This window comes from Centropristis striata, chromosome 19, assembly GCF_030273125.1.
Source record: "Centropristis striata isolate RG_2023a ecotype Rhode Island chromosome 19, C.striata_1.0, whole genome shotgun sequence".
Classification (NCBI taxonomy): domain Eukaryota; kingdom Metazoa; phylum Chordata; class Actinopteri; order Perciformes; family Serranidae; genus Centropristis; species Centropristis striata.
In genome coordinates this window covers 15,574,982-15,600,258 of record NC_081535.1, presented here as the reverse complement: position 1 = coordinate 15,600,258, position 25,277 = coordinate 15,574,982, and the positions used below count along the sequence as shown (strand labels likewise).

Genomic DNA, 25,277 nt, shown 5'->3' with positions numbered 1-25,277 from the left:
GGTTACATAAGAGATGGACTGAGGACTAACAGACAAATAAAAAAAAGATGCCAGAGTGACTGAGAAACAGCGATGTCTGAGAAAATGTCAGAGAGGGGAGTGAATAAAAATAAAAACTACAGGTTAGAGGTGGAAGTGTGAAATGGAAATGACAGAGAAAAGACTCAAGGATATTCACAGTCATGAACAATCAGTGTGAAAGAGACACACCAAACATAAAGGGACTGAGACAAATAGCAAGACAGAGAGAGACATCCAGAGAGAGAAAGAGGATGGACTCACACAGAGCGCTATTGTAATGAATGGGATTTCGGTCAATTCCATGTTAGTGCATGTCATGGTGCAGCAGTGGCTCCATGCCCTACATTCTGCCAGCTGGCAACACACAAGTGCATGCATGAGTATGCACCTCCCACACACACACAAACACACAAACACATGGATCAGATGAGACAGTAGTGGGGCAGTATTTCCACTGGGAAAGATGAAAACACTCTACATCTATTAAAACAGTCGCTACAGCACGCTACACCTTGTTTTACTTTTCTGCCATGACATCTTATTGAATTAAGGAGCTTAAAACTTCCTTTATTGCACTTTTCTGCAACTGTGACCACAATTACTACACTTGTGTTGCAGTTAAACACCTTTAAGCCTGCCAGTGCACGGCTAAAAGACGTACTTGACGATGTAACTCTTGAGTATGAGTCAGGATCCCCTCATGCGAGCAGTGTAATGGTTTCCTGCTGGCTGATACCTCTGTCCCATTTCCATCCACAGAAGCATAAAACTAATTTTAAAGTTGCATGAGGCAGATTAGCCTAGTTCAGCCAAGCGGTGTAAATTGGGATGGGTTAGCTAACGTCTCAGGATATCATCGTCATTCTCTTAACCCAGAATGAAACTCTGTGAATAAGCAAAGGAAAGTCGGCGGGACTGGAAATAGGGAGGTTTCGGGCTTGTGGAGGGGGGAAAAAAGTGTGTCTCTGTGTGCTGATTTCTAATGTTGTGCATATGTGTGTACAAAAAGAGTAGGTCTACTGAATGGGTAAGCTAAGCTCCTTATGGGGTCTTCCATGGAAAGCAATTGTGACCAATTTAGCTCAGCAGGAGAAAATTAGATGCAATTTGACAGCTTAGCAGCGCACGCACAGAATTGCAAAGACATGAAAATTAATATCAGCAATAGTCATAGAGAAAAGAAGATAAATCTAATGATGGAAGAAGATAAGAGGGAATAAAAGTGCAATAAAGGGGGGAAAGGAGTGCAACAGACAAAAAAAGAGTCACAGATTAAAACCGCATTCTCGAAAGAAAACAAATCACGTTGCAGATTTGCATCTTCACAAAGCAACATGCAACTTTCAACATATACTCATCTGCAGAGAGTACAGTCAAGTATGATAACACAATCATAGTACTCACCTAGTTTAGGCTGCCCTTATGGCTGGCACAGAGTAGCATAACTCCAACACACACACACCACCACCACCAACGTGAAACTACGAGTGAGAGCAAACATAAGTAGGAAGAGAAGGAGCACTCGAAGGTAGAGAGAAGAAAAAATAGATTTCCAAACAAATGTGTCTGTGTGTGCGTGAGGATGTGTGTGTGTGTGTGTGTGAGTTGGGTGGGTGTGAGTCTGTGTGTGAGGGGAGATCCACTCCAGCAGCGAACGGTATGGGAGAGCTCTGTCTCTCTCTCTCTCTCCCTCTCTCTCTCTCTCTCTGGCAACTGTGACGCGTCAGAGTTTCGACCAGACCCCTCCCTCCCTCCCACTCTCTGTCTTTCCCTCATTCGCTCTCCCAATGCCTCTCTCTCTTTCCTTCTCTTAATCCCTAGCATCTACGGCCGCCCCACCTCCTGACCCAAAGACTGATAAAGACTTAGAGCCACCAGCCTGGTACACACAAACATGTGAGCATATGTATATGGCATGTACACAGTACTTAAGTTGACTTGTGTTGTTACAGTTGCCTTTTTTAGATTTGTTTAAACCTCACAAACCACGGAATTTTTTATCGAATTCTTTTGTAGAATGACATTTTTTATTTTTTAGTCATCCTGTTTTTCACATGTCTGCGTAACTTCAACAGGGCTGACAAACTCTGTGACATCAGTGCTAGTATGATACCAGAGTATTTTTCTCAATACTTTCATTTGGAGAATATAAACACTTTTTCATGCACAGAAATATGCCAAAATGCTGCATGCGTCAGTATTTAACTCAGGAAAATTTGCAAAAGCTGTGACTATGCTCATGCATCCACATGGTCATGCGTTCAAACACAACCATACAAAAAACGTGACCTCAATGCCACATTTTAACTTCCTAGGATGAAAACTTGGCCGTGAAAAAGTCAGGACAACTGAAAGAGCGAGCTATAGAGCAGCTGGTTGCAGGTAACAAAGAACTTTTTCTTTAAAAATATGGCTTATAGAAATAATTTTTTTCTGATTTGAATGAGAAAATATCTGACCAAATAAAAAGCAAAAAGGCCTAGTAATCTGACAAGGCATTCAATGCAAACTTTCTATATATTTTACATATTTCCATATTCATTACAATAAACAGAATGTAGTTAAAAGTCAGCGTTCCAACTTCATTAATTGATAATGACAAAGTTAACTTACCAGTGGGGTTGTTATTTTGAGTGGGCACTTTAAGATGTTTCTTCCTCCCCAGCTCTTCCCCAAGTAGGTAGTACCATCCTTGAACTTCCTGTAGCACACACACAAAGAACAGCCGTGTGTGTGTATGTTTGTGTCAAGCGCATACACGTGTTTGCCTGACTTCAAGCTTGGGGGATTCAACTTAATGAGAACTAAATTTAAAATGAATTCTCTATGTGGGCATAAACATGTTGTAGAGAAACACACACCCACACACACAATGACGCAAACACACACAAACACACACACACACACACACACACACACACTGATTCAATTTGCTTGCTACCTCCAGGGCTGCAAACACTGAACACACACACATTCACAACTCACAATGCTTTAGCTTATTCCAGCAGCTGATGCCCCCACTTCTGCACTTCTGCCCGGTGAGCCAGATGGTGTGTGTGTGTGTGTGTGTGTGTGTGTGTGTGTGTGTGTAACTTGTGAGGATGTGTGTGTGCATGCACATGTGTGTTATGTGTTTGAAACTATTACTGTATATGTGTTACATAAAGTCAGAGGGGGTCTGATTTGTAGTCCTGGAGATGTGGGTGCAGTTTTGCAAACAGGGACATGACAACATTGTTGTAAGCTCTGCCGTTATTTTATCCTGTCACACAATTATTAGAGCGCACACACACACACACACGCACACACTGTCAGCCTCCTCTTTTGTACTGAATAATGTGATGCCATGGACAGTGACAATAATCTCCGTTTTAAAAGCATCTTATCTGAGTGGACAGATTTCTGCGGGCTGTGGGACAAGGGGGGAGGACAGACGAGGGACTTGTATAGAAGATGGGGGAGGGGAGGGCATATGTCCTGAAAGTCAGGGATGGATTTACGCCATCGTTTAATATTACCCTGTACATGTGACAAAGGGAGGAAGAGTGGGGCAAAGAGAGCTGTTAGTAAGGCAGGAGACGGATGAAAAGGGAAAGCGGGAGACTAGAGAGAAATAAAAAGCACAAAGTGGCAAAAGGGTGCAAACAAATGACAAGAAGTGACAGCTAAGAAAAGCAGGTAACAAAAATAACAGCTTACACTTATAATGCTTCTAAAATAAAACAAGAACACAGTGGAGGCAAACAGAAGGAGATGGGTTTGAAAGAAGGGCTAAATGAAAAAAAAAACTAAAAAAAACTAACGGATGTGGTTGTGGGATAAGAGACATAACTCCCTGTGACTCAAAGCTAAATCTTCCTTATTAGCATATTAAGCCAATTAAATATTCATTGGTATAAATGTTAGAGGAAGGAAACCATAAGCCTGACTAAAGTAGAATTATTTTCCGTTGCTTGTTTCATTTACTGATGTGGATGTTAACTGAAACTACAAAAAAACACTTAGTGTGGTGAATGTAAGAGAAAACAATTTGCAGCTTTGTTTCTGCTTGTTTTCCTCACTTTATTTCTAAGCACCAAATTAAGAGCTGCATGCCAACTTCTCAGTCAACCAGAGAAAAAAACAAGAAGAAAGGCTTAAAGCTTGGGTCAAGTCGTCAAAATTAAAAGGCAAATATTGATGGTTTTTAAACACAAGAAAAACAGTTGTTTTTCCCTTAACAAAAGGGCCAAAAACAGAAGGATTTTAACTGTACTTTTACTGTAGGTGGTTTCTTTTTCTGCAATGATTTGAACCCTAGGATATCAAGTGTTTCAAATGGTGATGTCACTCATATTTTCTACTTTACAAAAAGCCATAATTACAGGGTGCATTGGGGCAGAATACTCCGTCGGTAAAGGGCTGATGAGTGCAATAAACTGATCCAACAAGGAGAGAAACAGACAACTGGAGAGGTTTTTTTGTCAACTGCGCTGTAACCACAACGAGCATGCAGATTTCCTCTCTCTTAATCAAAAATGTGATCTTAAAATACACACAAATGAATGCAAAATGATGTAATAACATGCATAAATGATTAAATGGTGAGGCATTACATACCAGACATTTGCAGTGGTTGCTGCACTAACCACTAACACGTGGGCTTTCTTTTTTAAATGTGAATATGTGGTATACTGCAGGGAGAAAAGATGCATATATGCAAAAGCAGAGGAAAACAGTTATAAATTAGAGTTGAATAATTCAATTGTGAAGGGAAAAAGCTAAGAAATGCATTCGGGATAAACTGTACAGTGGAGGGAAACCTATTCTAAGCCAAAGAGCAACGCTGAACTCTTGGACCTCACATTCATCTGCTATCACCTGGGACAGTTTGGGAACAAAGACTGAGGCTGTGTTCTTCTATAATATGATGTAGGTATAGGTGTGTGGGCGGGTCCATCACTCTGTGCTTCACTTTGTTCCAGACTGACCAGAATATCTCGACAACTGCTGGATGGATTTCCATTAAATTTTGTAAAGATGTTCATATCCAACTCAGGATTAATTGTAATCACTTTCATGATACCTTTCAGGGGGATTTTTCTAACCTGGACCCAATTTGCCCATGTTTTTTGTCTCATGGAGATAACAAATATTTTAATTTGTGCAGTCTTAGGAGAGTGCTACAACCATAATGACCCCTTTGCCTGGGATGATTACTGCCAGCCAAATAGGAGAAGAAACCCTATATCAAAGCACTTATTGAAGAAAACTGCTGTGCCAAGGGTGCAGAGACTTGCTGCAGACAGAGCAGAGATAAGCTAATGTTATTAGCTGAAGTTACTGTGTTAATTGCGTTGTCATCAGTAAGCCAGAAAGCATTGAAAGATAACAGAAACTTCTCCATCTTTCCTTAATGTTTTCAGACACCTTATGACAATCTGACTGGCAAAAACAAGCAATTGCGGACGTACATTCACAGTTACATTGTAGCTTGTTTTACAGCTGCAGCGATCAATACTGGACCAATATCAAAAATCGTTTTTTCCCATTGGTCACTTAGACACAAAAATATGGGAAACAGGGTTCAAGTAGAAAAATTATGAAATACCCTTTTAATGGGGCAGTTTGTAGGGTTTAGGGGATCTATTAGCAGAAAAGAAATGATATTCATAATGTCAGGTATGTTAAATACACAATAGCATATGTTTTCATTAGTATCTGTACCTGACAGAGAATCACTGTTTTCATTGGCTTAGAATGAACCATGCATATCTACAATAGTGGCATCTTGCACTGTCATGTTTCTACAGTAGCCAAGAAAGGACAAACCAAAACACTTGCTCTAGAGAAGTTCTTTTGCGCTTCTATGTTACCCAACTGCCACTGTAGTTTTTCTACACGCTTGGAAAGGGAGAAACTAAGGCGGACACCTCTAATTTTAGTCCAGTGCCACCATCAGGCCATAATGTCACTTTTTCCAATACTTGACTAAATACCTGCAGAACTAAAGATGCGCGCAGCCCCCTAAAATACCTGTATACTTATACTCTTCTTTTAGCATCTGCGAGAACATTCAGTGCTCACACCGGCTAGCAAAGCACAGAGGCAAGAGTAACAGTAAGGAAACATACAGTATGTGTGATGAGAACAGGATGTGCTGGGTTTGACAGCTCAAACACAGGCTGACAAAAGGAATCGACGTTGGGCTTTGTTGTTTTGTGGTAGAAATCAACAAAGCTGGGTGTTGTTGTCATTGCAGCACCTGTGATATCAGAGTCTCCAAAGATAACACTTTCATATAAGATGCACTACATTTTTATGTTATGGCCAAAAAAGAGTCAGTATGCAAAGATTCAAAAAGATTTACAGTCTGTGATGATTCGTTAAAAAATGAGCACATAAATTACTACATGAACATTCTGCACTTTTGCACTTACATTGTTTTTTTTGTTTTTTTTTAAGTCTAACCTTAATTCAACAAAACAAACACTTGAGGTTCAGTGAATCTGATAATCAGGAATGCATGTGTGTGACCCATAACATTTCAGTTGGGAGAGTGACTCAAACTGTGTTTTACCCCAGTGACTGGAGGCAACACTGCTGTGCTGTAACACTCGTAACCCCAAAGTGTCCTATTGAGGTCACTGGAATTCATTCGCACTGAACTAAACTCTTAGATTCATGGTCTAATGGATGGACACACATACACACACAGACAGTAGGAGTGAAAGTTGAATAGGGAGCTAAGTACACTGTGTACAGAATGTCTTTATACCTGTAATCTCTGTGTTTAAACTTACCTTGTCTGGGTCCATAAGGGAGCGCACACCAAAGCTCATGCAGCCCAGCAGCACACTCATCCTGTTGATACAGAGAGAGAGAGACACAGACAGAATAAATAAGTAGGATAGAAAAATCAATTAATACCCCAAAGTAAAGCCAATGTGTCATCTAACTCAGGTCTGACATCTGAAATGTGTTTTTTATCCTTCAAAAGTGTTAAATCCCTTAGACCTAACTACAAATATAAACAAATCAATGTGAAGTTTTTATGGTGTATTTCATCTCAGCGTCAGATTTTGTCAAACATTATCTCGTCCTATATCACAATTACAGAGTTATTTATTACAAGAATATATGATCCCTTGAGTGTGATTTGGTTGTTAAGAGGCATAGTAAAACATAATGAAGATAAACAAAACAATAATAAAAAAGTTTAAAGCAGTAAAAATGTGATATTTTCCATGAATGTGTCAACATACGGACATTGGACAAATATATTATCAGAGTTATGGGAGTCTGTGTGGTAATGGTGGAGGGGGTGGGGATGGTTAATTATGCATAGATGAGAAAAACAGTTCTCGACAACCTCCCAGCTGGACAGGACGAATGCAGCTGCTGATTCTGTTTTGAGGGCAAACTGGCCGTCAGCACAAATGAACACTGGAAACGTTTCTCGGCTCCACTCAGTAGAATGAGCCAGTGACCGAAAGAGCTCAGCTGCATTGACATAATGTTGTCAGGTAAATATTGAGTTTTATAAAAGACTGTTGTTATCAGAATTCCAAGCTATGTGCTAAGTTCAGTGATGCTGTATGCAGGCCAAGTGGTTAATTTTACGCAGGGACAATGTAAAGCATGATAACCATTTTATATTAGCATGACAGCATGCTAACACTGAATAATTAACAGTAAACACAAAGTTCAGCTAAGGCTGATGTCAGTCGTTTTTCAGGTATTTATTCAAAAACATAGGCTGTATAAAAGAAGTGGATGTATCCACCATAACGCCACCCATTGGTGTGTTGAGTTACATTTGTGAAGCTTCAAGTCTGGCATTTTTGGTCACCATCTTGGATTTTTTGGAGCCAGAATTGACGATATTTGGAAGAGAGTTTGAAGCAGAGGAGTAACTAGCTAACGCTAGCAAGGTGTATTCTCTTTAGAGTGCCTTTTAGTCCAACTAAACAATTAACTTTCATGAACCGAAAACACACTGTGAAAGGGTCAAAGTTTTAAGATAAATTCACTGTGGTAGTGACCTGTCAATCACAAGGTAGCCCCATCCTAAAGCATAGCCTGCTTTATTGTCTATTTTACTGTAAATGGAACTATAATTTATAAAACATTAACATGCTGTGTTGAAGAAGACGTGAAACTAGTGATTGAGGCCATAAAGTCATTAAAACATGTTTAACTGAGGTGATAAAACACGTGAAAAGAAAAGGTCAGTTTTTTATTGCAATTAGTGGAGTCTCCCCCTGCTGGCCACCATGCATAGCTGTACCAAACCTGTACAATGGTTGCCCAAATATTTCACAAAAAGCTTCATAAATATGTTGTATTTTCTGCCTATGATCTATATTCCAGCAGCACTAGCAATTGTTCAATCTCCTTTTTAGTTATTTTTACGCAAATAATAATAAAATAAACACAAAATGTCATCAGCTTATCCAAAGCATTGTTTGTTACAAACACAACTCTGTATAGTTATCTGTTTCTTTTCCAATTTGCATGGTTAAATTCTGAACAAACTCTGTGGAGCCTTAAGCCTTCCGCAGCTATGGATAAACACTTCTGTGAAGCTGGCAAGGGTCCACACAAGTTTTGTTTGGAATAATGTGGATCTTGTGTAGATAAAATGAGAGAAAATTGAGTTGGGGAAAAACAGAAAATGACATCATGATACCTAATGTTCTTCTGAGTTAAGGGCTGCTCCTTTCATCAGCCATTACTCCTAAACTCCTAACATAAGCAATACTAGTGGCTGTTTTGATTAACACTGCTGGAGATGCCCCTCGTTTGGCTACAGCAGCACCTTGGCCAATGTTCTGTGGTGTTTAAGAGGATTTGCTGAAGAGGCACTGCTGCCTACAACTTCTACACAGCAGTACAGCGGAGGGAGAGAGTCGAATAAGCACATTTTCATAACATTCCCGGCTGGATATAATTTAAAATTGCTTATGGGGGAACACATAGGGGTAAAGATCACCCCTGCAGAGACCACAGGGTACGATTGCTGGTTGTGTTGCTTCCATATTTGCTGTAGGTTGTAGGGTCTTTTTTTAAATTTTGGACATGGATTTTCATGAGCTGCTTCGACAGTTTATGCAGTCATGCAAATTGCCTGAGCTCTGTAATATGCAGCAACTTTGCACAGCCTAGTGTTTCACAATCTCGACTATCAGTCTGACGACGATTTAGCTTCTGGGGGCAATGACCAAGATTTCTGGGGTTTCACGGCAGCCAGCAGATATCCAGATAACGTAGTCCATGGGCAAGACTTCCTCTTCTGTTTGCCAGTCAAAAGGCCTGTTTCCATTAAAGTCAAATCAAATTTTTTTAGCAAAATTTGATATGTCGCATCAAAGCAAAAGCAGTTAGGGACGTTTCCATCAACTGATTTAGAGCAAAAAAACAAAGCTACAAATACTAATTTTCATCAGAAGATGGCAGTGTAATGTATTACTGGAGGCTAAGCCGTCAATAAACCGTCAATAAACAACAAAAAAAGAGGTTGCTAGTCAGACAAAAACAGCTCATCAGTCATGTGAGTTACATGTTCTCTACGTCAGAACAGAAAGAAAACCACCTCAGACTAGCATAAAAACCTTTATGTGCATTTTTGAAAGTTTATCAAATTTTTTATTTAAAGATTATTTTTTTTGGCATTTTACATGCTTTATTGAAAGAGAGAGACAGATAGAAAGGGGGTGACAGAGGGGAGGACATGCGGCAAAGGGAGCTCAGGCCGGATTCGAACCCGGCTCCACCGCAGCGAGGACTGTAGCCTCTATACATGGGGCGCCTGTGTAACCCACTACGGTACGGACCACCCCAAAAAGTTTATCAAATTTTGGTGTTTCCATCAAGCTTTTCTTTTACAAATCTTTAAAATGCACACAGAAATTTGTTGATGGAAGCATGACTATTGTTTACAGTCCAATGAACAATTTACTGATTCTTTTTGTAGGTGTTTTCGGCTCAGTGACATTTGGACTAATCTTTGTGAACTGAAATCTGCATATGAGTGCCAATACATTTTTCAATAAGCTAAATTGTCATCAGACAATAGCAGAGGGGTTCCAAGATTGCATTTTAGCCAGCACATTCTGCCTCTTTTGCTGTCCACACAGACTGTTTACTTGGTTTCAACCAAAGCCCGCTCAAACGTTATAGGTCAATACTACTCTTACTTCAAATGGAAAGCACAACGCTTCTGATATCAAAACCTTGCTCCGATGCCTACAGATCTGTTTATAGAGATTAAGTGTTTTATAACTTCCTCAACCTCAATGGCATTTCATTCAAATTTTGTCGACATAGAAAAAACCTAGCAGCATCTGGTCTGCACCTAACTATTAGATAAGTGAACGTGGCGCTTCCGTCTCATAGCTGCCACTTAGGGTTATTTAAGTTCCTGCAGGTTCCAAGATAAACACTGTATTCCAGCTTTTATTTTCTGTCACTCCCTTTGCTGGTGTGATGTGATGTGTGTGGTGTGGTGGCAGAGTTTAGAAATGAGACAAGGATAAATCATTCTCAATTCAGCACAGGGTCCAGAACAGTCCTTTCATGTGCATCGATGTGAGCATTACTATGGATGTGCTCTCCTTGGGTGCTTGAGATTGGACTTATTCAACAGGTTTTGATCTCAAGGTCTTTTCCTCAACGACTCTACCACAAAACTGTCGATGTGGTGTTGGTCCAATCACTGCTGTTCATGTGAGCTGACAGACTGCTAGTGCTGAACAGATGCAGCCCCGGTTTATCATAAAGGAGTACAATATTGTCCTTCCTTGGCAGAGCATCTGGAGAATCTGCGGTTATACGTGAAATGGCTCTGTGTGGATTTGAAGTAAGTGAACAAAGCCTGCTAAATACATCTATATACACTATAACCTCAGTTCTGAGCCATTCTGCACAAGAAAAGGGGGCATGTAAAAAATCTACCTCTTAAATCTTGTAGTTAATTTATACCTACTGCCATAAGAAGGGCACAGTGCCCACTGCTTTAAATAAATCAAGCACTTGGGCAAGCTGCACTTGGAAACTTATCAACATAATAAATGGAGCAAACTAATATTAAAAAAGCAGGCATGTACTATAAAAGAAAATATAAAATAATATTGCTTTATCAAAAGTGTATTACTATTGGAAAAATTTGTTCCGACTGACTTTTCCAAATGAATGCCAAGGGACATTTGGTGTGAATGAGGCTTAATTGCGTACCAAAGAGGAGTAAATCGCTCTTAATCTGTGTCCCAGAAACTGTCCCGAAAAGGTCTTTATCTTTATAATCGTTCCATGATCTTAACTCACTCATTTAAGCATGTTCCTATATACAGTACAACCTTTACAATATATGCTGTATGTGATATTTTGTTTATATTTAACAGCAAGAAAATGAAGGGGATCAGGTTTTCTATATTCAAGACAGAGAGCCTTAAACCTTGTCAAAAGTAGTGTTCCAGCACAAAATGATGCGTTTTATCATCTGTCCTCTCAATACAACACAGCAGCACAAGACATTTATGACTCATTGGACCATATGTTCTACTTCCCCAGCAATGCCCCTTTTTCAGCTTAAGTCTGGTGAGGCAGGGAGGCGAGAGTAACACATTCCCCCTGCCAGAATCAGAAACAGTGATACAAAGAAAAACACTCACAACACACACACAGAAGCATACAGCATCAATTATAAAATGATGTTTTACTGCTCTAGATGGAAGCTTTAACATGTTACAGCTTCTTAAAAACAAATATTTTAAATATGAGTTTAAATGGACAAGAAAGCCCAGAAACAATTTCCGTTGTTATCACTTATCATTATCCTCACCGACGTCGGCAATTTTTCCAGCAGGTACCTTGTTGTGGAGTCAGAGTTCCACATTGTGAAGAGCAGTCTCTTATGCAGATCCTCCTCACTGACGACACTGAAAACAAAGGAAAGAAAATGAATTACCTCAAATTATTTGTGACGAACCAACAAGTGGAGCTGTGCACAAACATTTGTTTGGCATGAACAACACTTCAGCACCTAACTGAGTATAAAAAGCTGTGTATAAACAATGCAAAGGTAGACATGCACTTATTTACATATTTGTCAAATCCAGTTTCTTTTCCTGCATATAGGTTCAGGTGCAGTTCGGGAGGATACATAAAGTATGATTTAGGCAAGACCAGCTTACAATAAGGACTTAAATTAAACTGCACCAAAATATATTCATTTTTAACAAATCTTGAAATGGTATGTCTCACTTTGGGTACATTTTATGAAAGCACAAAATGACTGGATGCTTACAAGTAAAAGGTTTGTAAGAAGATGGGGTTCCTACAGCGAGGAACCATCTGAGTCTTCTGTCTGTGGCTAGGATCACTGTCTGGGAACATGCCAATCTGAGGAAGACAGCAAAGTACACACACTCTAGTCCCTGTACTGCAAAAAAGGGGTGTCTAAAAACAAGATAAAAACACTTAATCTGAGGGAAATGATCTTGCTGCATGGACAGATAATTTCACTTGACAAGATTTCTTAAATTCAGATTATTAAATCTAGAAATAAGCATGGTGTATGCTTAAAATAAGAAATTAACTCTTAAAACAAGATAAATTAAAGCTGCAAGCAGCGATGAACTGGTCCAAGCAGAGTGCACTGCAAATGATTTGTTTCTTACCAAGATAAAAAAAAACTTTAGATTTGTGTTAGATAATTTATCTTGTTTTAAGAGTTAATTTATTATTTCAAGCGTTCAACATCCTTATTTCTAGATTTAACAATCTAAATTTAAGAAATCTTGTCAAGTGAAATTATCAGTCCATGCAGCAAGATAATTATCAGATTTAGTGTTTTTATTAGACACCCCTTTTTTTGCAGTGTGCTGCCATGTCACAGTCCGCACAATGTTTTTGTATGATTCTGCAGAGTGGTGCATACCTTAACATAAGAGTCACATGGCCCCTGGCACTCCTCCGCCATACACCTAGCCTCCAAAACTGTGAACATACACAAATAGAACTGAATAAGTTATGACTTTGTTGCTGCATTAATTATGTATATTTCGTTTTTTTTCAGGTGCTGGGTCACAATGTCACCAATAACAATCTAAAACTGGACCCACAAATGCTATGCTCCACTATAGGCCTTAGTGTGGCTCCTATTGTGAATAAGATTTCTGAATAAACACACTCGAACACAATCGTGTTTACTCATGTAGACAGTGTGTGCATGTGTTATGAGTCAAGAGAGCAAAAAATATCAAAGAAAATGTACCATATGCGCAAGACAAGCTGCTTCGGTTGGGGAAAAAATGGGCTGCCATGTTTAATATAGCTTGTGTCACAACTCAGGGAATGCAGGCAGAGTGCCACAATGAAGCTACATGCTAGCGATCATCATCCATAGGCCACATACGGACCGACAAAGCTTCCAGCCCTGCCCACAGAATAATAGCCTGATGAATACAGAAAATGTGAGGAGAAAAACTGTGTTCTGGTATTTAGCATATTTTATACCGTTTTTAACCAACACTCCTTGGTGGAAGTCTGAGAGCATTTTCTAGTTAAGTATCTAGTTATCATAATGGATTTCCCATGTTTTTTTGGAGTCTGTTGACACTGATATAAGCAAATTAAAAGAACATGAATTAGGAGGATTTCTTTAGTAAGGCCAACTAGGCATAAGAACATTATATTTCCTTTATTTGAAAGTCTGGAACCCACAGAGTGAAAAATTCTGCCCCTTGGACAAATGTAGTTGATGACCCCTGGTATATAGAGAGTAGGCTTAGAGGCAGGTGCAGGCAGGTTCAAGTTTAAGTACCAAATGTTCTGAAGCAAAAATACAAGGCAAGATAACACGATTGCAACTTTAACAAACTGGCAAAGAGTGAGTGGTAAAGATCTGGTTAAATATTTGCAGCACTGATGGGAACGATGAGCAGATGGGCAGGGCAACTCAAGTGACTGGGATTGAAGGTAAAGGGATTGTTGCGGGGCAAGGGGAAGTGGGGCCGAGGTGACTGGGACAGAAGAAAAAGTCAGAGGGCATCAGGTGGACAGGAAGAAAAAGGCAGGGGATGAGTTTGAGGAAGTGGGCCGGAGGGAGGGACTGAGGCAGAATGAGACAGCTTGCCTGATTCCCATTATTTAACCATTATTCTGTTTCTTGTTCAGGTATATGGAGGAAGAGTAAGAGGATGTCTGCCTGCTGAAATAACAAGCTGTGAAAATGATTTGGAAGAAGCCATTAAGTATTTCCAATGACTGAGAACCCAAAGGAATATCACGATACATTATAGAAACAGCTGCTCAAGTTTTGTCATTTGATGCACTTTTTCTCTGCTTTCATCACTGCCAGCAAAGCCATTTAATCGTGAGTTCTTCATCCTGTGCCAAAATTGAATGATATTCTATTCTACTTGTGTTTACTTCAGGAAAATGAGAATACATGACAGGGTTTTGTAAGTTTCCCACATGGGTCTCAACAACACAAGAAGAAAGAGACAGCAGTCCAACATTTTGGTCTCCGGGCATTTCTCAGGAAATTTCAAAATTGAATCAAAAACATCCACTTAATGTAGATAAAATAACTGTACCTGATGACCTCAGACTATCTGATAACACCTGATGACAAATGTAAAATCACAGAAGCTACATGTAATAAGAAAACTGAGATTCAAAAAAAGTTGGGATTTTGTCTAAAATGTAAATAAATCAAAATATGACAATTTGCTAATAATTTAGGTTGTATATTCAATTGAAAACTGTACAATGACAATATATTTAATGTTCAATCTGGTGTGTTTGTTGTGAAAATACACCCCCATTAATGAAACAGCATCCCAACTTTTTTTGGAATCACTGTTGTAGAATCGGAAGACGTATTGTCTACTCAAGTAAAAGTACTAATACCACACTGAAAATTCTCTATTACAAGACACAAGTCCTGCATTCAAAACCGTACCTATTTTGTGTTGTTGTTAGACCTGTGTAGATCTAACTAAGTAGTCTATCTAAGTAGTTTTGAGGACATGGTTAGTGATGCTGTTGTACTGAGATGCATTTTGTCAAAATGTGTTTTTAGTATTCTGTTCCCCGTGTGTGTCTGTAAATTGGAGTGGAAAAAATTTGATATTTAAATATTTCATCAAATGTGTCATGCATAAGTGGACAGAAAAAAACTACTGAGAACATCTAGTTTGACATGTGATGAGTAAATGGCCATTCACTCAGAGAAATGACATGGACACAAAAGACCTGAGAGAGGAGACGGAGAATCACAAACAAAAGTAGGAGCGTGCACAGCTTTGGTTGCTTGGAGACCAAAATAAACAACCACTTTTGTTGGATAAATGTGCCCAGCTCCCTTCCCACCTACCTACGCTTTTTCTCATTAATGATCAGCTGTCATGATTTGACAGGTGATCTGCACTGTACCATTAAATCTTTTACTTCCTATGTTGCAAATCATATGTGCTATATAAATAAAACTGCCATGCTATATAATTTTCAATTATGGCAGGCACATGTTAGTTCTTTCATGAAAAATGAACAGAGTACAAAGTGTGTCTTCACAGCAGTGTCTCTCTACACAAAGAGCATCTCATAAAACTTACCGCTAACAACAAGTACTTCTTGCTCCTGGATGATTGACAGCTTCAGCTGACCTATTGAAAATGAGAGAAGGAAGGTTATGAAGGGGCGGTAGGTATCATTGTTGAACCAAATGGTTTACATTAAAGAATGGGCTGACATTTTGGTTACATTAGCTTAGCATGAAGACAAAGGTAACGTGCTGAATTACAAAACAAATTACAGTACTGCTTGTTTACAATAGCCGTTTGTGGAAAACTTAGGTGCATCGTATATATGGTTTGGTGTTTGGGGGTCCTTCTCAAAGGAAATTCTGGACCATTAATATTACCATATCTGTGTACAACACATTGGAAAAACTAGAGCAGATAATACATAAACAACATCCAGAAAGCTTAAAGACTTGCTCAGGAAGTATACTGGGGACCAAATATATCTATTAGATCTGGAAAAATTTATTCAGTTTTGATGATTTCCACATTGAGTTTTATATTTTAAAACCCTGCATCACACTAATATTAACCATGTTGAGAAAACAGGGTTGAGGAAAGTGTGTCAGTATGTAAAGTGCATACATGTCATTCATCTAAAATGCATGACTTGATGCTTTCATATCTTATTAATACCAACACATTTACTGACATTAGCTCAGAGACCAAATTTACCTATCGGGCCACAGACTAATCACAATGACAGCTTGAGTTAACTCAAAACTAGCAGTGAGTTTGAATGGCTGTGAGGTGTTGCTGTTGGGTTGATTTAGTTTATCAAAGCTTCTAGCAAAGCAACACAGTACATAAAATAAGCACAGCAGAAATGTCGGATAGGCCCTACCACTTTGTCAAATTATGTAACATTTCACATATCTTTGACTATCCAATGTATACCCAAGGGTGATTGCTGTTAGGTTTTTTTTCCAATGATTTTGTGTATTTCTTGGCCTGGCAATGTCACAGTGTAGCCAGCCTTGCGGTTTTAAGCTAAGCTAAGCTAAGCTAGCTATCAGATCTGCATCGGTTGTATAATGAGTGACACCAGTCTTCTCATTTCTCATCAATCATTTAATTTTGGCATTAATATACAATCAGCCTTTAAATTTTCATGACTAAATTTCATTTCACTTTCAAAAATCAAAACAAGAAAATACCACATGAATCCTAACAGGATGTTGAACTTGACAACATCAGAGAACTGGCAGCAGAGGAAATGAGAGCAAACAGCTTTGAAAGGTCATATTGCCTCCAGGGGCCGGTAGCCTTCTGTGTGTGTGTGTGTGTGTGTGTGTGTGTGTGTGTGTGTGTGTGTGTGTGTGTGTGTGTGTGGCATGTTTTGGTTGCAGAAATGTATTCATGCTGCACATTGTGTCATATCCCATCAAAGGCCCAAACAGCTCTATAAAAAAGTTTAACTAAATTTACAAAATAAATGCATATTTGTTGTAACTTACTTGTTTCTTGGGTGTATGGTGTGTGTGTGTGTGTGTGTGTGTGTGTGTGTGTGTGTGTGTGTGTCTTTGTCCACTGTCCATCATCTGTCACTTTTTCTCGACTTTCCTGGAAGTCTCCTAGCACTGCTAACAGCTCAAGATTCAAGACTTGTTAGCCATGTTGACATGGCCACTGCTAACATTGGCTTTGTGCTATTTTAAATTAATCCTGCTCATAAGAGCACAGTCTAAAGCTAAAATGTGAGAGCCTCGTTGTGTGATAACGCTGCTGGCACTTCAGAGCTTGGGTACAAGGGATGTTTGTCGTTCCCACACTGAACTTGGCATGGTTTTGTGCTGCTGCTGGCTGAGGTAGAACAAAGTGAGAACACTGTTTGAAATATCTTCCTGGTACGTCTGAACTTGAAGGTAAGGTCTTTAAAATACCAAACACAATCTGTATCACACTGCAGTTATAAGCCAAACTGAATGGATAACGGTAAATGCAGTTTTAGTACAGCTATACAGACAGTACAAGTGAATACTGATTACTTTAAGTCCAACTTTGTAGGAGAAACACATACTTTTCTAACATTCAGTGCTGTGCATTTGGGCCAAAGATGGATAAGTAAAAGCTGACCAGATTTTTGGTAAACAATGTAATTAAACACCTTGAAGTGGTGGACTGTCAAAGTGAAATAAATTAACGTTACTGCTTTGTCTGGTTTTGCATTTTGGAAACAGCTGTTCATATTTATCAACACAAATTTTGCTCATAAGCACCAACAGAATAGCAATGCAGTAAAGTTTCTGCCATAATAAAAAAAACTAAAACTCATATTTTCTTTTTGTTTTACAAGGTTCCAAAGCACAGAATGCAAAACTTGGTGCAGAGTACTATTTGACAGGGCTTCATTGTAGGGTCAAACTAATCCTTTCCGGCTTCTTGTCCTGCACTGCTGGGAAATTCATCCTGTTTATGTGCACATAACATGCTTACAGTGTTGTTTTAAATGGGTAGAAGGTATTCATGTTCACAGTAAACAGGCAGCAGGAGCAGATGTTGTATTGATCCTTTAATGGGATCTTGCTTTATTCGTAAAACACTGCAGGTGGTAGCATGGAACATAAGACATGCAGTCAATACATGGCTCCACTTAATAAGTACATTAACCTTATCTGTAAATAAAGCTTGCAGCATAAGACAACTCTCTAGTTACGCTTAGAAACTTGCCATTTATTTGACACTAATCTTTAATGTTATAAACAAATAATTCAGTTCTGAGGTCGTCTTTTGGCCATCTTAGAGTTATCTTTGAGCAAGACTCCTTTTAGAGATTTCGGGAAAATAATCCATGTTTTTATTTCCTCTTGCCTGGATAAGTCCAACACACTATATCTATTGCTATTGCTAACAAGATCTAAAAAAAAAAATCAAGTATGACATCATTGCACCAGTGAAATTTTGTGTTGACTACAAGATTCTACTTTTAATTTTTAAAGCTTTGAGGAGGCTATAGCTCCATCCTATCCCAGTGACCTTTTACATTCCTACTGTCCTCTCAGAACACAGACGTTGTCAAAGCTGCAGCTTTCTGTCCCAGATAGTCGCTTGAGGCATAAAGGTGAATGTGCTTTTTTTGTGGGGGTTTTTGTATTCTTAAATTCAGGCTAAAAACCCACTTGTTTTCTCTGGCTTTCTGAGTGTTTAGGTATGTCAATTTGTGATTTTGCCAATGTATAATTTGTCAACTTCTGTCCCTTTCCCCCTTTACTGTGTAAAGCACTTTACAGGGTGTTTTAAAACTGGTCTATAAATAAACTGACTTGACTTTTAACATCAGCTCATACAAAGAAAGACAAATGTAATTACCACGGGGTAAATATGAGTCATTTGGGGTGTTAACACGCAGAGGTTTTCAAAGACAGGGGAGGAAAGAGTATAGAATAAGGAGGCACAAAATAGAAGAGGGCTGTCTTTTTAGAAAGCAGATGGCCTGTACGAAAGGAACACAGACATTTTGGAAGCAGAGGTTACAGCCTGTGAGTGTAGGAGTGAATAAATAGGGCATGGCAGATGAGACAGCAGTGTGGGTCTACACATGCACAACTGAAAACAACAACATGACGCACCAACACATGCGAATACACTCCGGCACACGTACAGTATGGATATACTACACAGTGCTCTGAAAAGCTCTCTGAATAAATCACTGGGGTTTATGCATGACCACCCAATCTACTCTAATCAGAGACATTTCCATCAAGAAGAAAAGTCCAGTTGCCTCAAGGAATTAAAAGAATATTAAATGTTCATAGAGGTCTACAAATTCTTACTCGGCTTGGATATGCTGTTGCCAATCTACTGAAGATCTTAAGCGAATTCACACTTCCCCATCCCTCGTCCATTGGTATGTCCGTTCAGAAATGCACAGAATTCATTCACTGTTTGGCAGTGATGCCATGGAGCTCGTGTGCTGTAATGCATTGCAGGATTTAGAGCAGGAGTGAATTTAAAATGCCGGGCTTGTCCAGGTAAAGGAAGGTCAAGGGGAAAAAAGCCTTCGGTGGTAGGGAGATGCCAGCCTTACAGCCTTTACAGAGAGAAAGAGAGTCTGTAATTACAATAATGCAGCATAATAAAAAGTCTAGAATGAGACGTTTTATAGCAGCAGTAAAAAAATAATGAGTCCCCACAACAATAAAAGTACTGAGCACCTTGGAGAGGCGGAACAGGTTACGCAGAAAGACAGAAAACTAGATAAAAAATGTTTTAAAAGGATGACCTCAACTATTTTGCTTAAGAAAATATATATTACTTTGCCAAGAAATTACAAAAACACTACATTTTCAGCATTTCTTTGTAATGTAGAGTCATGTGTGTATTCACAAAGCTCCATATTAAAAGATAACTTTCCCTGAGTCCTTGTGTAACTTTAATTATTTGCTCTACTTCTCTTATATAAACAAACACTGTCACCAGTCCCCACTATCAATTTAAAAACATAATTGTCTCCAGTTTGGGACAACACTGTCAATGGCTTCTGCGATGGCAGACTTAATTCTTCATACAGGTATCTTTAATTGCCTGGGTCCAGACCTTTGAATACGTCCACTCCATCAGGTTGACTGATTAGTCTGGCATCATGACATGAAACAGCAGTTTCTTGTTTTAAAAAACCAATCAGCCTAATGATTGCTGCAGGGGGACAAATGATTAGCAATCAGCACCATGGGCAAGAAAAATGCTGTTGTCAAGCTGGTGACAAGCTGTGGCCAAGATTTGTTTACATAGACGGCACGTCTTACCAATAACGCTCAACATTTTAGTTTGTTTTAACTTTGCTCCATTGCACTCTGAAAATCCTTGGCAAAACTAGTTGGCATGGTTAGGCATTGGTGTCGGCTTAAAGTGAGATTAGATTTACTGTTGGTCTCTACACTGCAAAAAAGCCAACTTGTATTTTTTGGCCTAAAGCAGTGATTTAAGTTGGTAAAACCTGGAAATATTAATGACATTGACATTTAGGGCAATAATGTAAGCTAGCACAACAAAGCAAGTCAGTTGTATGCTCAAAAACAAGTTTGTGAGTTGTTGTTACTTATATCTTTAAGTTGGGGTTCACAACAAGGGACAATAGTTCTGCTAACTCTTATTCCTTTTTTTTTGCGAAAGCTAGCGGCTAAATGATGCTAGCAGCTAACTGATGCTAGCGGCGCTGCTTGTTACAGCTACAAGAGTAGCCATTAGCGTATCAATGCTAACTCAAAATTGTGGTCGCAACATTAGCTGACATTTCATAGCGGCGTTACAATCGTGCCAATTCAGCACATTGCAGAAGTAAGGATTAAAAGTTATTAAAATGTAAAATTATAAGTTACTATAACTTACAGTTGAGTTGACAAAAATCTGAATTCAGAGTTCAGCAGACTCAAAAACAAAACTTAAAATATTTAGTTTAATTGTCCAACTTAAAATTTTATCGAAGTTTGTTGCCTTAAAATTTTGAGTTCGCCCAACTTTTCTTTTTTTGTAGTGTTTGATTGGTTAGGGACATTTTAATCCCCCTCCCCCATGGACATTGGTCAGAGATTTAACCAATATACCTCAAACTTAGTGTGTTGGCAATGCCAGACTGAAGATAGAAACACTTTGTAACGCTTTGACAACTCTCTCTGATATCAGGCATTATCTTTCTTAATTATTATCTTAAAAAAGCAGACATTTCATGATTAATTGATATTTTGGAGAAATTGCTCATGTCATAGTTGCTTCATTTCCTGAAACAAGTATGACATGAGGAGTATGACATGACAAACTGAAGCCAGATTTCATTTTCATTGACAGTGACGCTGTTATTAAATCCTGTCTTAACTAACAGACTTCCAACTACACCTTTCATACATTAAGAAAAGTTTGTAAAATGGTATGTGGGGAAAAAAAGAAGACAGGCTGCAAGTCATGGATGAACAAATTGAAGCAGGGAGGCAGAGAGGGATTATTTTTTAAAAGCCTAGAGCCACTAAAAGATGCACACTAATATTGACATTGACAGTGGGCCACTTCCGATCTGACTTCTCCCCTGCTGAGCCTTACCTTGTGCCAGCTCAATTACACCACAAAGTTGTGTTTCCTGCCCAGTAACAGCACGTGACTACAGCCGATTCATTTTGTATAGATACCGTACCTAGGGTACGCACTGAATAATGTCATTTTTCATGCACCAAAACACACAGACCAGGAAAGAGAAACCACAGACTGTTAAAAAATATATATAAAAAGTGAAGCTAATGTGGAAGTGCTTTAAACTTGCATTCTCTCAGTGGCCAGCAGGGGGCGACTCCACTGGTTGCAAAAAGAAGTTTGCTTTTATAGAAGGCTGTGAGAAAATTATCATACTTATAACTCAATTTATTACCTCAGTAAATATTTCCTTAATTGCTATTCCCATGTCTTCTTGATGTTCATTTGGTAAATTATAGGTTAATTTAAGGTTAAAATAGATGGACAGGGTATGCTTTAGGGCATGTTTTTTGGCATATTCTCTGTCAGAACCGCCCCTCACTCCTCCTAGCTCCAACCTCTTGTCCAAATTGGCACTGGCCAAAATGCCAAACTCAAAGCTTCATTAATGGCTGATGTCACAATGGTTACCGTACATCCGAGTCTTTTATACAATCTGTGAGCAAAATGGCATATCTACATTTTGCTGTGGCTCCCTGTGCACTGCCAATGGAAAATCAAAAATGTCATCTTGCCATGTGTCAGATCGAGGATGAACTTTCTGTTCTGTCCAGACAAAAAAAACAGCAGCATCCATTTTGCCACATTCTGTCAGACAACAACATGCCTAAAACGTCCTCCTTTGTCATTGCAACAGGGGCCCTGTCAGGGATGTTGCCCGTCACTCAAGAGAATGCTACACTGGCATGAACCTCTCGGGCTTTTGTGAAGACGATGATAACAACCCAGGGCCGCAATTTACAGGACACTTGTGTTGTGTCCTCTTCTTTTTAAAGCGTCCTTGCATTTTTTCCTCACAAAGATGGAATGAATGGTCTAAGATTTTTTAAAAAGCACAGACTGTCATCCCAAAATATTGGTAAATTAATTACCAAATAAGGTGGAGAAATGGGCATACTCTAGCTGGTTAGAAGGTTAAGTTTGTATCTGTGAAGCTGTACCTCCCACTCCCTCTTTCTCATTCCCTCTCTTTCCCTCTCTCTGCTTTAATAGGCTTTGCTGATTCTGTGTCACATTTACATTTGAAAAACCTGTGCCCCACCAGCACCCCATAAGGCAAAGCCAGGGGACAGTGTTGGTCTTTATGTGGCGGCTAAAGTAGCCATTATCAGCTGAAAGGAGCAAGAAAAGAGACCGGAGTTAATCCATGTTCTGTAACATTTTCTGTGAGAAGAGGACCAATTTTGAAAAGTTTGGAAACTGCTGTGTATAAGATTCAAAGTTTTCATTTGGGGTGAGCGCCAATTCATCCCATTTGATCCGAAGGGGAACAAAGAGCAGATTAGATGAGAGACAAGGTGTCCTCTCATTTCCTCGCTGAATTTCTTTTAACAGGCTTGTTATATAACTTTCCAAAACTCGCCTTCTTCAGAGTTAACTGCCAAAACCTGTGAGACAGCTCTCGCAACATTACCTAAAAGGAGGAGTAAATGAAATGTATTGCGCCCATTGAATCCATAGAGGCAGACACCTATATGTCCAATGCCAATACAATACATGAGAAATAGTGGGGCATTGTTTGATGGCTACAAAGAGAAAGGTCTGGGGGGGATTCAGTATCTGGAAGACTACACATTTCATATTACTAAAAGGCCTTGGCCTGTGTTTAATATTTCATAATCTCAAACGCTCTGTGCACTTTAATCATGAAGACAAGAAATTTCCATCAATTACTGACAATCTTTGGCAGGCTTCTGAGGAGGGGAAGAGAGATAATTGCTCCATGCACGGAAAAAAAGATGGAATGAAAATACAAATAAGGGGAGCACAGAAGACATTAAAACTGGTGATGTTTTTTGCTGGTAAAGTTCTTATATTAATTAAAGGGTTAATTGAGAGTAAGTCAACAAGTACAGTGGTAATTATTACAAACAAAGAAGAAAGGTACTGAGAATGACAGCCTCCAAAATGTATTTTCTTCTGACTTTCTCAAGAACATCCAACACTGATAAATGGTATGTAACAAAGCACAAACTCACAAATACTTCACAACTCACAACAGTCTTTATTTGTTAGTTGTACCATCTTCCTCGTGTTATTTTCTGTAGAAGCATCCCTTGTCCTCGTTCTAAATTTAAGACCCAGTTCTCTGATTTCTGAGACTGGACATTCATTATTATTCCTCATGAATACTGACGAGACAGAAGAGTAAGAAGAAAGTACAGGAATTCCTTACAAGAGGATGGTCTCTGATTAATATCCCTTTATTGGCACTTTATCTTTATCTTTAAATCTGGCAAACCGTCTTTATTCTTTCCCTGTTTCTCTATCTATTCTCTAATGTCTTATCACTCGTTCCTCTCTTCTCTCCCCTTCTGCCCTTTATCTATAAGTTTTCTCTGCCTGACTCAGGCACTGCCTCAAACTCTAGTCAGTGGTGCAGTAATCAACTCTACAGCGGGAGCATGACTGTCAAACAAAAGGTAGCAAAACACAAAAGCTGAGCAAAGATGAAACTTAGCTCAAACCACTCCAGTCAGTAGTTACACATCAAAACCTGTCATGTTACTTTAAAATTTCAGGCAGCAAACTGGGCCATTTTCTGTTACGATTAGGCAACAAAAAACATTTGTGTCCCAGTTGCTGGAAGCCTCAGTGTGTGCATGTGTGTGTCTGTAAAGATGTTTAAGTGTCTTTCTTGTTTCTGGTTTGTTGTTTGTTACAGAACAGTGATGAGATGAATGGGTGGAAAAGGGCGGCATAAGTTGCAATCAGGGAAGTCTTTATGTAAAGTGAAGGAAATAATGACAAAATAATGCAATCAAACACTCTAATCAGAATCATCAACATAAACAACTGACAACAATCTATACATAACATATCATGGGATGAAACTGCAGGTTTGTTGAAGAGAAAACTACACTGCAGATAAGCTACAAATGCCCAGGGGGAAGTGAAAACCGTAGGCCCTAACCAGGTACGTGGCTGTAATTCACTCTCTGGCAGTGCAAAATCTTTCCCTCGGGGGCCGCAGACACACTCTACCAAACAATAGAAGCTTTCTGGAAGAAGTCGAGCTCCTGGCAGAGTTTGACCCAGTTCTGAAAGGGCACACTATCAGAATGAACTCAGTGAGACCCCAAGAGGGAGGATCATGCATAACATGACGCCGCATATTAGAAAGCAAAGTATTAACTTAATTGTTTTAGATGGAATGCTAGATATCAGGCATGCCAAGCAAGGCTTTTTCAAATGGACCACACAGGAAAGATTGTGATCTTTTTTTGGGAGAATGCAGAGGTCAGGAATTTAAGTAATTGGAATATGGGTGTACAAGCAAATTTTTAAGTGAACTCAAGTGGCTTATGTGTGCTATACTGGTCAGATCTGGGTGTAGCTCATGCAGCATAATGCTCCCAGGAAGCTTCACTGACTACCTCCATAAACCGATGTTTTCTACTTTCACATATTAATGTTTCAGGGTTTCTGCAAGTGTATTGTATAAAGTCTACTCACCATCAGGCCAAAGCATCTGGAATGTATTTCTAAGATGTTTTTAAACCAAAAACT

General features: G+C 39.1%; 1 protein-coding gene across 1 annotated transcript in view; it reads right to left on the bottom strand.

Moving 5' to 3' along the window:
• The window catches only part of rgs3a (regulator of G protein signaling 3a), a 177,932-nt gene that overhangs the window by 143,635 nt on the left and 9,020 nt on the right, over nt 1–25,277 (bottom strand). Inside the window, 6 exon segments of the mRNA XM_059358232.1 lie at nt 2,635–2,722; nt 6,804–6,864; nt 11,871–11,939; nt 12,308–12,402; nt 12,941–12,999; nt 15,621–15,671. Of these exon segments, the coding sequence (XP_059214215.1) occupies nt 2,635–2,722; nt 6,804–6,864; nt 11,871–11,939; nt 12,308–12,402; nt 12,941–12,999; nt 15,621–15,671 (423 nt within the window).